The sequence below is a fragment of the Cervus elaphus genome, chromosome 11, assembly GCF_910594005.1.
Source record: "Cervus elaphus chromosome 11, mCerEla1.1, whole genome shotgun sequence".
NCBI classification, from domain to species: Eukaryota; Metazoa; Chordata; class Mammalia; order Artiodactyla; family Cervidae; genus Cervus; species Cervus elaphus.
In genome coordinates, this window is record NC_057825.1 from 66,276,488 (window position 1) to 66,290,162 (window position 13,675).

The following is a 13,675-nucleotide window of genomic DNA, read 5'->3' on the forward strand; positions in this document are numbered from 1 at the left end:
ATATTGATAAATGTAACCCACAAAAGAATTGCTGAAATAAAGCACCGTAGAATGCTGTCTAGGGAAGGAACTGAAGGCATCAGGAGTACAACAGACTGTGTTAAAAAGGGAGGGATTAAGGAGTGAGAAGTGTCCGTTCAGTTCCTGTTCTCTGTCGGGTAAGCGTCAGCCTTCTCTGCATTCTCGTGTGGAGGTGCCTGCACTTCGTCTGTAATCATGGGTTAGTACTCTGTCCCAGCAGCTTGTTAGATTCCTGCTTTATGATAATACCCACTCAGCCCTTGCATAAGGACATTTCACCTGGCAATGTCTTTTTCTAGCTTGACCTCCTTGTCCTAATGAGGAACTAGATCTTCGCTAATGTTCTGGCATTAACTTATACCCTTCCATTCTAATGCCACCCCTTTTACTTAAATTTCCTATTCTTAAAAAAAAGAACAACTGTAATTAAAAATTTTTATTTTCTTCACCTTTATTGACATATAGTTGACAAAATTGTAATTATTTAAAGTGTACATAGCGGTGGCTTTATGTATGTGTACATGTGAATGGATTCCCACCATCTAATTAATTAATACATCCCTCACCTCACATTTTTAACTGTGTGTCAGAACATTTAAGTTCCACACTCTTAGCAAATTTCAATTATTTAATATAGGGGTTACCATGTTTTTCATTACATCTTCAGGCCTTATTCATCTTATAGCTGAAATTTTATACCCTTTTACCAGCCTCTCCCTTTTTACACCCAGTTCTCCCGTCCCCAGATGCTGGCAAGTGTTTTTCTACTATTTCTATGAATTTGACATTCTTTTAAAAATTATTTATTTTAATTGGAGGATAATTACTTTACAGTATTGTGAAGGTTTTTGCCACACATCGACATGGGTCGGCCCACGGGTGTACACGTGTCCCCCATTCCGAACCCTGATCGAACCTCCCTCCCCACCCTGTCCCTGCAGGTTGTCCCAGAGCACTGGCTTGGGCGCCCTGCTTCATGCATCAAACTTGGCACTGGTCATCTATTTTACATATGGTAATATACACATTCCAGTGTTATTCTCTCAAATCATCCCGCCCTCGCCTTCTCCCACAGAGTCCAAAAGTCTGTTCTTTACATCTGTGTCTCTTTTGCTGCCCAGCATGTAGGATCATTGTTACTGTCTTTCTAAATTCTATATATATGTCAATTTGTGTTTCTCTTTCTGACTTACTTCACTCTGTATGAGTTTGACTTTTTTTTTATATTTAACATATAAAGAAGAATATACAGTATTTTTCTGTCTCTTTCTAGGTTATTTCACTTAGCATGGCCCTCTCAGGTTTCATCCATATTTTCACAAATGGCAGGATTTCCTTCTTTCTCATGTCTGAATAATATGCTATCTGTGTGCATGCTAAGTCACCTCAGTCTTGTCCGACTCTTTTCGACCACATGGACCGTAGCCCGCCAGGCTCCTCTGTCCATGGGATTCTCCTCGCAAGAATACTGGAGTGGGATGCCGTGTTCTCCTCCAGGGGATCTTCCTGACCCATGGATTGAACCTGTGTCTCTTAAGTCTCCCGCATTGGCAGGGAGGCTCTTTACCACTAGTACCACCTGGGAAGTCCCTCTATATGTGTATGTACCTGTGTGTGTCTGTGTGTGTGTATTTCATATGTTTTTAATCCACTTATCTGTTGTAGGACGTTTGGGTTGTTTCTGTATCTTGGCTATTGTAAATAATGCTGCAGTGAATATGGGAGCACCATTATCTCTTTGAGATCTTGTTTTTATTCCTTTGGTTTTTATACCCAGAAATGGAATTGCTGGATCATATGGTTTATTTAAGTTTTTGAGGAACTTTCATAGTGGTTGCACCAATGTATTTGCAACAGCAGTACACAAGGGGTCATTTTCTCCGCATCCTCACCTACCCTTATCGCTTGTCTTTTAATGGCTGTGATTCCAACAGGTATGAGGTAATACTTCTTTGTAGTTCTGATTTGCATTTTCCTGATTCTTGTGATGTTGAGCACCTTTTCATATACCCCTTGACCATCTGTATGGTGTTTTTTTTTTTTTTTTGAAAAATGCCTATTCAGTTCCTCTACCTATTTTAAAATCATTTTCACTAGTGAGGTGTATGAGTACTTTGTATATTTTGAACATTAACCCTGTTAAATAAATGATTTGTACATATTTTCTCCCATTCAGTTATTTACCTTATCATTTTTTTACTGTATCCTTTGCTCTCCAGAAGCTTTTTAGTATGATGTAGTCACGCCTGTTTATTTTTGCTTTCATTGCCTTTGCTTTCGGTGTCATTGAATTTCTTTCTTAACCATGTCCTACCTTTTATTCTTCTTCAGCTTATTATGCTACTTCACAATCTTTCAGTCCTTCGCTTTTATTAAATCTACAAAGTTTATCCAAGATGAAAGTGATATCTTGTGTCCTCACTTCACTCTTTAATTTCTCTGGGACATTGCCCGCTCAAGTATAGTCCTCGTTTTTCAGTGAGAAGATACAACATTTATTATTAGTCCAAATTTACATTATTGATTTAAATAGATTTATATTGGGTGGTAGAAGTATATATATTCAAAGGAAATAAAATGTTATTCATTTCAGGAAAGATGAAGAGACAAAATGAGAATGAAGTGCAACATCTGACTTATATTTTACCACTGTCTGTGAAATATCAGATGCATTTATATTAATTAAAACCACAAAATACATGTCAAAATAATGTGTCCTTTTGGATCATCTGTCAATGAAGATGAATACACAGTTTGTTTATAGAAAAAAATGTATTATATGATTATTTTTTGTTGTCTATAAATTGATAGGTATATTTCAATATAATTTTTAAAGTTTTTTTTTTTTTTTATTTCTTACAGTAATCCTAAATCAGAGAGTCAGAGAGTAAATAAAAAAGTCAACAATGATGCTTCACTTAGAATTCATAATCTGTCCATTTTGGTGAGACAGATAAAATTTTATTACCAGGTAAGTAGTTCTTTTTTTAATCTAATATTTTAGTAACTGCTTGCATATTCACATTTTTGTGTTGTTTAGTATTAGTCACCTAATATATACTAAAGGCTTATTATATGCCAGGTATTGGTCCATTTGTTGGAGGTAGAGTAGTCATAACACAGTTTGTTTCTTATGCAGTGTTAAAGATACAAACATGTACTTCATAATTATCAAATTTACAAATAATTATTGTTTTATGATTTTTTAAATTTCCTAATAATTTGTATAATGAAACACTTCAGCTGCAAATGAGTTTAGCATTGTTTTATAATTCTGGAAAAATTATACCATTTATAATTGTTTCTACATGTTTTTCTGTCTATACTGGTTTAAAATTTTTCACCCTACTTCGGTTTTTTTGGGAAACTGCTCTTGAAATTGTACCTTTTATTCTTTTCGTAGCAAAAGCCAAAAGTAATCAGTAGCTTACTCTTTTTATGCAATAGTATTATGACCGTAGTTCAGTTCAGTTCAGTTGCTCAGTTGTGTCCGATTCTTTGCGACTCCCTGAAGTGCAGCACGGCAGGCCTCCCTGTCCATCACCAACTCCCCAAGTCCACCCAGACCCATGTCCATTGAGTCGGTAATGAAATCCAACCATCTCATCCTCTGTCGTCCCCTTCTCTTCCTGCCCTCAATCTTTCCCAACATCAGGGTCTTTTCAAATGACTCAGCTCTTCACATCAGGTGGCCAAAGTATTGGAGTTTCAGCGTCAACATCAGTCCTTCCAGTGAATATTCAGAACTGATTTCCTTTAGGATGGACTGGTTGGATCTCCTTGCAGTCCAAGGGACTCTCAAGAGTCTTCTCCAACAGCACAGTTCAAAAGCATCAACAGAGATCATTCTGTCGTTTTTGAGATTGCATCCAAGTACTGCGTTTCAGACTCTTTTGATGACTGTAATGGCTACCCCATTTCTTCTAAGGGATTCCTGCCCACAGTAGTAGATATGATGGTCATCTGAGTTAAAGTCACCCATTCCAGTCCATCTTAGTTCACTGATTCCTAGAATGTCGGTGTTCCCTCTTGCCATCTCCTATTTGACCACTTCCAATTTGCCTTATTTCAGCCATTCCCTGTTACAGTTTTTAAGCTCTTCTTGTCTTGTATTTTAGTTCTCTTTTTAAACCCCATTAATTAAATATTGAGCATACTGTTAAATAAATCAAATCAGTGTTCTTTTAGATCAAGTCCTGTATTTTCCTTTTTTTCCTCTACATGGTTTTCTGTTGTATCGCAGATCTGCCTTTGATACTACTTTCTTACTGAAGTACATCCTTTAGTTGTTTTGTGCGGAAAAGGCTTGTTGATAGTAATGTTTATCAGTGTTTGTCTGAAAATGCCTTTATTTCATCCTTGTTCTTAAAAGATAGTTTTGTTGGGTATGTAGTTATAGGTTAATAATTACTTTTCTCTCAGTGTTTTGCAGGTTTTTACCTTCTCTCTCTAAAAGAACAAAAAGTATTCTAGAACTACATATTCAACAAAATCATAAAAAACGAGATTAAAAATGAGAACAAGGAAACTAAAAATTACAATTAATTTGACATTTATTAAAGTCCATTTAGCTGTTACATACTTGACTATAGCATATTTTATCTTGAGATACCTTGCATTTAACTTGAAAATTCACTTATTAAATACTCCCAAACTTAGTATCATCTGTTGGAGCAAGTGATTGTAGCAGTTTTTGACACTTATTTAAAATATTATTAACAATATTTACATAATATTTTTAACTGTATTCTTTATTGTGTTCAGCATATGCTAAATGTTTACCTTTCTTTAAATGTGTGCATATTTTTGGTGTTAGTTTTTTTAAGAACTAGTGAATATAATACTGAAGAAAATTTTTTATAACTTTCTAATACATATCTGTCACAAATTAGAGATAAAAAATCAATTCTAACTAGCCTCTGGGATCATGCTATTCTCTCGCTATAAGAAAACACTTGTAGATCTAGAATCGCACAGTTTTTTAAAAGCAATACAAGTTAGGTTTTCATGGTTATTTGCTTGTTTGTTGTAGTGTTAAAGAATGATTCAGAAAGAAATAACAAAAAATTATTCCGTAGCAGCTAGTATGTCTGAATGTGTAGGAAAGCCCAATAGTTAAGCACTTATTAATATTTAATATCACAGAGATTCAGTGTTACCACATTGCAGTGATCGATCTCTAGTCTCTTTCTTCCCAGACCCTTTGCAGTGTGTCACTGGTGGTGGTTATAATGATAGACATGGTGTGTTCCTTCATTTGCTCAAAGAACAGAAGGTGCATCCTGGGCATATAAATAAAAAGAGTTGTTGGGAAGCATTCAGTTCTTTCTGAATCATTCTCTGCCATAGAAGTTTGTATATATTCTTGTCACAAAAGGTTTGACAGAAGTCAAAGGGAGTGAAACGTCTGTTTTTGATAGGAGATAAATAGTGATTCACTTAGGAAGAATCATTCACTTTTATGAAAATGATTGTAAGATAGGATTTTTAATGAACTAACTAGCTTTCTTAATTTTACTATCGGTTGATTTTTTTAGTTCTCTTAGAAGTAGTAAAAAACCAAACAACAAAAAGCACACATACTTGAATTTTTATTGAAGAAGCTTGTTTAATTATCTAATACCTAACATTCAATTCAACTTGGACATTTTTGTTTTATGGACATCTTACACTTTTAGTTATTTAAGCCATTAACTTATCATTACAAAAGATTTAAGACTTTGGTTACCTTTTTTTCACATTTTGTAAGCTTTTTAATTGCAGTATACCAGTGTAGGTATCGGAGAAGGCAATGGGAACCCACTCCAGTGCTCTTGCCAGGAAAATCCCATGGATGGAGGAGCCTGGTGGGCTGCATTCCGTGGGGTCGCTAAGAATCAGACACAACTGGGCAAATTCACTTTCACTTTTCACTTTCATGCATTGGAGAAGGAAATGGCAACCCACTCCAGTGTTCTTGCCTGGAGAATCCCAGGGACGGGGGAGCCTGGTGGGCTGCCGTCTATGGGGTCGCACAGAGTCGGACACGACTGAAGGGACTTAGCAGCAGCAGCAGTGTAGGTATAGCATGCCTAAGAGACGTGCAGATAGTAAGTCATAGCTTGTTGAGTAATTACCCTGTCAGCTTACCCAGACAGCAACCTTTGTGTATCTTTTTATAGGAGACTTTGCAGCAGTTGATCATGATGTCATTGCCAAATGTCTTAATCATTGGCAAAAATCCCTTTTCTGGTAAGTATTAAAATTAGCATACTTTGATAATAAAGATAATATCATCTTTGTGTAATATTGTAATGCTTACTAAGATCTTGCTTATTTCCATTAACACACTACGTTTTTCGTCAGTCTGTAGGGAAAGTTGGAGGTGATAATCCATTCTATATAGAGAAAATGAACAGAATATTTGTAAGTTGTAGCGGAATCAGACAAACATCACTAAGTCCAGTGTTTTTCTGACTCTACCAAATTGATACTTTTCTGTGATGATTTTTAGTGCCTTAAAGATAAGTATGGAAATTAAGTACAGTAGTTAAAAGCTTAGAAAAATGTAAGCTTTGAAAAGAAGTGATTTTGAAATGACTTCTAGGATTCTGTTGACTCTGTTAGGGTGTTTGCTTTGGGCTTCCCAGGTGGCGTTGGTGGTAAAGAACATGCCTGTCAATGCTGGAGATGTAAGAGATGAGGGTTTGATCACTGGGTGGGAAAGATGCCCTGGAGAATGAAAGGTAGCACACTCTAATATTCTTGTCTGGAGAATCCCATGGACAGAGGAGCCTGGTGGACTACAGTCCATAGAATTGCAAAGTCGAATGGGACTTACTAGCACATGTGCACCATTGCCAGAGTTGTTTGAATCTAAGGTTTTACTGATTGATTCCCAAGTGGTGCTAGTAGTAAAGAATCCACCTGCCGAAGCAAGAGAACAATTCTGTCCCTGGGTCGGGAAGGTCCCCTGGAAGAGGAAATGGTAACCCACTCCAGTATTCTTGCCTGGAAAATCCCATGGACAGAGGAGCCTGGCAAGCTATAGTCCACGGGGCCACAAAGAGTTGGACATGACTGAGCATGCACATACATTTTTTAGTTTAATTAAACTACTTTTGAGTGGAAAGAAGATGAGAAATAGTTTCTTAGATCATTTAAATTATTTTCTTCAAAGTTTCTGCCCTTTACCAGATTTTAATTGTGATATGTTCAGGGTTTTAAGTTTTGAACAATTGGGAAAATTAACAGCTACCTAACAGTTTCAACAAAGGACTTAATTCTTACAAGCTACATGTAACCCAAATCAAGTATATCTTCTCCAGTTCCCACCTTCAGTCAAAACAAAGATGAAACCAAAATAAAAACTAAATCCAAGCAGCTGGTTTTGTTGAGGAAACTCCCAATTACATGGGGGTGAATTAGGAGGTTAGGTGCTCTTTCGAGACATTCTGGAATGTTTGAATATACAAATAAAAAATGAAAAAGTGTTGTGTATAGAATGGAGTTGTTTTCAATTCCACATATATTTAGGATTTACTTACCAAGTTAGAGGGACCAGGAATATAAAGAAAATGGTTTATGTTCTGAAGGATCTTGTGTTTTGGTGGGTGATAAACAGATTACTGGGTCATGTAATAATTAATGCAAAATAGATGTAAAAATGTTAAGGCTTATAAAATGTGGAGCTGTTGATTAAAGTTGGCAAATTAGGGCTGGAGACCACTGGTATTTGGGTCAAGGAAGACTACACAGAGATGTAAGAGCTGTGCATCTTATTGTGATTAGATTAGTAAGTAGTTCATTAGAGGAAAGAGGGGTAGCAAAGAAGGACAGACAGAGCGGGTAACAGAAGTTTTGGCAGTGGCATGTGTATGTATGCATATTTGGGGAAGGGTGATCAGTCTAGCTAGGAAGGTTTCATGGAGAGTAGGAGGAATTATTTGAAAAGAAAATTTGGACTAATTTGTAGACAGATTGGCTTGATGGTGAAATTCTGGAGTGACTCAGTGTTTTAAGAACATTTGGATTGAATACTGTTGGACAGTGAATATACTTTCCAGCTCTGTTACAGACCATTAATTTTATCCTGCTTGTTATATACCTTTATTTTACTAGCCTCACTGTAACTGACATTTAAGGTTTTGATTCTTATGACTCTACATAGTGGAAAGCCATTTGAATTTTATAGGTAGATGAATCATATAAGGTATGTGTTTTAGAAAAAAAACACCAATAGGCCTAAAAGAAGCCGGACTTATTCGGGACCATTTTGGCTGACTCTGGCATGTCTCTATAGCAGCAGTTCTTAATTTGGTATCCTGTTGTAATATAATGATTTATGGAGAAGTGGTGGATTTATAGTTAGCATCCTTTATCACATAGAGCTTTGAAAGCTATTTTATCTGTACTGCAGCCTTTCAAAATGGAGATCCTTGCACATTTCTTCTGCTGTTACCACATTGTGCACATAAAGAGCTGCTCTTTTGAATTCACTGTACTTAGAAACTTAATTCCTTGGTCAAGTTGTGAATACCATCTCTAGAGTTAATTCTACCACTATCACAGTTGAACTAAAGTTCAAGGTTGTACCTAGTAATTCTTTTTATTTCAGAACAAGGCACAGAAGAAGTTAAAAAGTTGCTTTTGCTTTTACTGGGTTGTGCAGTTCAGGTAAGTTAAAATACTTCATATTTTTATTTTAATAAAATTTTGTAAATTTTTGAGGCTCTAGTTTCTGAAGGACTTAAAGGATGGGCCTTTGCTGTTCAGAGTCCATGTTAGTAATTTTAACATAGCTGTATAACCTAAGGAGATTCTGAAGAAAAACACTTTTTGTTATTTTGTTTCAGATATTATTTATGTTATCAGATAGTCATATCTGATAGCATAAATTATGTTTATGTTAATTTAATTCTTTTTAATTTAATTAAAATTAATTCTTTTTTAAAAAAATACTGAGGCTTTTATAGACCCCAGGCTTTTCAAGTTCCCTAGAGGTACCCTGAAAACCTCTCCCAAAACATCCGTATGACTTATGCATGTATGTGTATGTGTTATTGAAGGGAAGAGGAGTGATGATAAAAAGGCAGAACTTATGAAGTCTCAATCATCTGCTGGCTTAGAAGTCAGTTACTATAATAGAATTAGAAATCTCTTCAGTGCCCATAGCACTTTAAGAACTGTATATAAAGATAAAAGAGCTTAATTTTAAGTGGAAAAAGTTTGCTAATGCTTATTTAGTCTTCATGCGAGTCTTTATAATTGGAAGTAAAACTATTTGTAGTTCTGTTTTTAACACCAGACTCTCTTTATGCTCTAGAGCTGGACTGTCAATAGAATAGCCACTAGCCACATGTTGCTGTTTAAGCTTAAATTAATTACAATTAAATAAAATTACAATCTCAATTGCTCATTTGCACTAATTACATTTCAATACTCAGCCATAGGTAACTTCTGAGTACTGTGTAGGAAAACACTGATATTCTGATTTTTCAATTTCAAAATTTGTGTCTTCTCATTCTTTTCCATCTTGGTACTCTCTCTTTTCTAGCCTTCAAGAACCTATCAACTTCATTCTGTGTTCTTTAAGAAAGTCTAGCCTGTTTATTCTTTAAGAAAGTCTAGTCTTCTTAAAACTTCTAACGTTTGAATAGAGGTGAGATTTAGTACAAATTGTAGGTATTTTAAGGGTAATGGAAGAATTCTCATTGATTTGTGTTGAGATTATGTTAAAGGGTGAGCTTTTAAAGATAGTGTAAATATAAACAGTGGCTCAAGGACTTAGAAAAGGGAACTGTAGTATATGCTTAATTTAAACCAAAGGTATGGCAGTTGAATTATGACTCTTCGTTGAGTCATAGTTATTAATAACCCTGCCATTTAATTTATGCTCATTGGCTCAAACTATTTATTGGGCAGCACTTTTGGAAGCATAAAATTTAAAAATTGGGATTACCATACCTAAAAAGTTATTTTATATATGCTACAAAGGTACCCTCACTATGCCTGTTAATTGTTCTCACTATGCCTGTCAGATATGCCTGTCAGTAGACCAAAAATCTTGTTTTTAAACCTGGTAACTTTTATCACATGTTCCCCAAAACTCTGACTTCCTCGTTAAAACTGAAAACTTTATATTTCTTGTAATTTAATTTTAAATATTTTTGTATTATCCTAATGATTTTGTTTTTATAGGATGAGGAACTTTCTGCACTGATAGAAATGTGCTTAATTAAGTTAAATTGTGTGACAATAGAAATAGAATATTATAATGTAGAGTATAAATCAGAACCTTACTAAGTTTCTTACTGACTGAAGACCCAATTTTTCTTTTTTGAGTTTAGTGCCTTCACTAGGAGTTCAGTAATTGGCCCAAAAGATGCAACTAAGCTAGTCAAGGCAGTGCTGTCTATTTTGTATGCACTTCTCATTTGGTAGCTGTAAAAATACAGTTATACAAACAGTTGGATTGCAGTATGAGAGATGTAGGGCGAAGACAGAGTAAAACAGTAAGATGCATGTTAAGCTCTTATTCAGTACTGACTGGAAAGGAAAAGATACGGTTTGCATTGTAACATTTTTAGTTTATATCAAGTTTTTTTTAATGTACACAATGAAGAATTGCTGCCTTTATTCCACTTGCTACATGTGTACTTGTATATACATTCTTAAATTTTGCCCCTGGTAACTTTGTGTTAGAAACAAATCAAATATTTATTGTATTATCTTATATGTGTTGAACTGGGCCACAAAAAGAGATTTCTTTCATTGAGATTGATAGGATAAAGATGTGAGAATGAATTGTAAGCTTGAAGTAAAAATTGTTTAGAATTTTTTTTTCCAAGAAGAAAGGCTGTGTTGTTTGATGACAGCCAAAGACTGACTGAGCATTTTGGCTATATTCCGAATTCTGCCACTGACTCACTGTGTTTTTTGGCAAGTAACTTATCCTCCCTGAAACAAGTTCTTGATTCTTTACTTCTCTGTTTGTAAAGTTAGCATAATAATATTGTACTGACCTCACATGAATTGTGTAATGATTACCTGCTTTAGAACTTTTCAGCATACAAGTAATATGGATTTTCAGTACCTTACTTTTAAAATAAATATTTCTAAATTGTAATCTTTTTATTAGGTAAGTATATTAGAGGGATCATTTAAATGCAAAACAAAACCCTCATTGTGCTGTTTAAACCCTAATTATAGCCAAGCTTTTTAGCCTAATGAGTTTTTACTTATTTACAACATATTAACAACTATACCCTATAAAGTATGAGTGATTGTTCTGTTCATTTCCCTTAGTGTCAGAAAAAAGAAGAATTTATTGAAAGAATTCAAGGTTTAGATTTTGATACGAAAGCAGCAGTTGCCGCACATATTCAAGAGGTAATAATCTGTATAAAATGTTTATGTGTTTTTTGTGAAACTCGTCATACATTATATTTGTATATCTCCCCAAATACTTAAAGTCATAACTTAAGCAAGAATAAATAAAAGTTAAATATAGATGTACTCTGCTTTTAGGCAAATTGTCCTCTTTTCTTTAGACATAGCTTCTTAAGTGAATCATCTATAATGGCACAGTGCTGACTACAGATGTACTGTTGACTTTATCCATAGGGATATAGGCAGAAAGTGCTATCTGAGGAATGTATATTTCTCTGTTAGCATAGCATGCATGATATAGTGAATGGAAATAGCATAAAATGGATCACTGCCTGTAATTCAAATTAAAGTGAGCTAAGGTAATGTATTATGTCACTCCAGTGATTTTGTTTTAATGAATGGGCACAGCGGAATGTCTATTGAAGATATTGCTTGAATTATAAATACATTAGTGATTTGTAACATCCATGTAAAACCTAAATATAGGGCATAATGTGCACTGTCAAATAATTGAAGTTAATATTTGTTAAGATTCTTTTTTTAAGCTGCTATTTCTGCATCTGTCTAGTCTTGGGCTTTTAATCTTGTGTACTTATTAGTTTTTAGAACTACGGTATGTTAAATTTTACACGTTGATTGGAGAGAACTAAGGAAATGGAAGGGGGAAGAGTTGTACTTAAATATTCTCTATTTAAATCACTTTGTGTTCCATATGTCATCTTTTCTGTTAGTTAATGTTCATAGAACTCTGCTTTCTTGTCAGTAATATTGTCAACAGTAAGCATATTAGTATGCAATAAGATACAGTTTTGTTGGTAGTTTCCATTTATATATATGTTTCATTAGCTTTGTGATTTGTGTTTTATTTTGAATAAATGTTGAGTGCCACAAGTTGCTGAATTTGCCACCATTCTTGAAAGTGTTATTTTTCTGTTTATTGTGAAAGTTAAAGCAAAATATCAGAATCACAGTGAGAAATGGAAAACAAGAAATAAATATTTCACATATAACTTCTCCATTCTTTTAAAAATCTTTATTAGGAGTCCTTTTCTCCTAAGGTGCTGTGATAGTGTCACCTCAGAATCTGTAAAAACTTTGCTTTTCAAGAGTAAAAGTGCAATGGGATTAGAAAAAACTTTTGCTTTTGATTTCAGTTACAATTAATTTAGTCTTATCTAAGGAAATGATCAATTGATTCTATTAAAGCAGTTGTCAGAAATAATAGTATTACCTTTCCTTAGGAATGCCTTGAATTAAATCTTATTTTTTAGTTAGAAGATAAAAATAAATTCATTTAAAGATTATATTTAGCAAAAATAATTTTTAGTAGAAGCTTTTTCAGCATTCATTAATTTCAAATGTCTTTAGACATTTACTTTTCATATTTTTATTATATGGGATATATAATATTTAACTTAATGTACTAAAATTTATTTTTAAATATTAGCTATTTATTTATTTTGTTTGCTTTCTAAAGGTAACCCATAATCAGGAAAATGTGTTTGATCTACAATGGATGGAAGTGACTGATATGTCTCAGGAGGAAATAGAACCACTCTTGAAAAATATGGTATTGCATCTAAAAAGGCTTATAGATGAGAGAGATGAACATTCAGAGGTTTGTAAATTTCTTTTAGTATATTATGAAAGTTTCCTTTCCAAAAAACGTAAGAGATTTTTGAGAATTGATAGTCTGTTTCTTAGGGACAGTTAACATGGTGCTGTGTGTTTTGTGTAACACAGGAGCCAGAAAGGATGCATAAGACCCCCAAAGTAAGCATATTGCCACTTGATTTTCTTTTCCCCTTCCTTTTATAAATTACTCTGATTTTGTTCTTCTGTGTTTTTTTAAAAACTCATCCCTATAGTTCTGGCAGCAAGTATGAAACCAGAGTTCTGGCAACAGTATAAAACTAAAAATATCGTTGATGTAAGTGGAAAAACCATTGCTTTTTCAAGGTTTAAGAATTTGATTAAGGTTAATTTTGTAGTTTCATTGCCACATTTTGAGACTGTAAAAAATGTGTTAATAAAAGGAGAATAACAGGTGTTCTGAATAAAATGTCCCACAAAAGGTCTCAAATTTTTGTAGCAGTATAATGAGGTGTGATTTTTAAAAAAGAATTATTATAAGCTCTTTTAAGAAAGCACTTTGCTTTTAAAAGGAGTAAAATTGCACCAGACTTTTTGGTTGCATTCTTTAAGAGCAGTTTATAATTTTTAGAGAAGTCTAGACATTAGTGCATGTGGTGGTGAGTAATATTTTCTTAATAGCAGACCAAAA

General features: G+C 34.1%; 1 protein-coding gene across 5 annotated transcripts in view; it reads left to right on the top strand.

The window, feature by feature from the left end:
• CCDC88A (coiled-coil domain containing 88A) overlaps nucleotides 1–13,675 on the top strand; it is a 113,800-nt gene that overhangs the window by 24,304 nt on the left and 75,821 nt on the right. For all 5 annotated transcript variants that reach the window (XM_043917982.1, XM_043917983.1, XM_043917981.1 and 2 more), the window contains exons 3-7: nucleotides 2,884–2,992; nucleotides 6,183–6,252; nucleotides 8,618–8,676; nucleotides 11,308–11,391; nucleotides 12,869–13,009. In XM_043917982.1, the coding sequence (XP_043773917.1) occupies nucleotides 2,884–2,992; nucleotides 6,183–6,252; nucleotides 8,618–8,676; nucleotides 11,308–11,391; nucleotides 12,869–13,009 (463 nt within the window). The remainder of the gene's footprint in view (nucleotides 1–2,883; nucleotides 2,993–6,182; nucleotides 6,253–8,617; nucleotides 8,677–11,307; nucleotides 11,392–12,868; nucleotides 13,010–13,675) is intronic.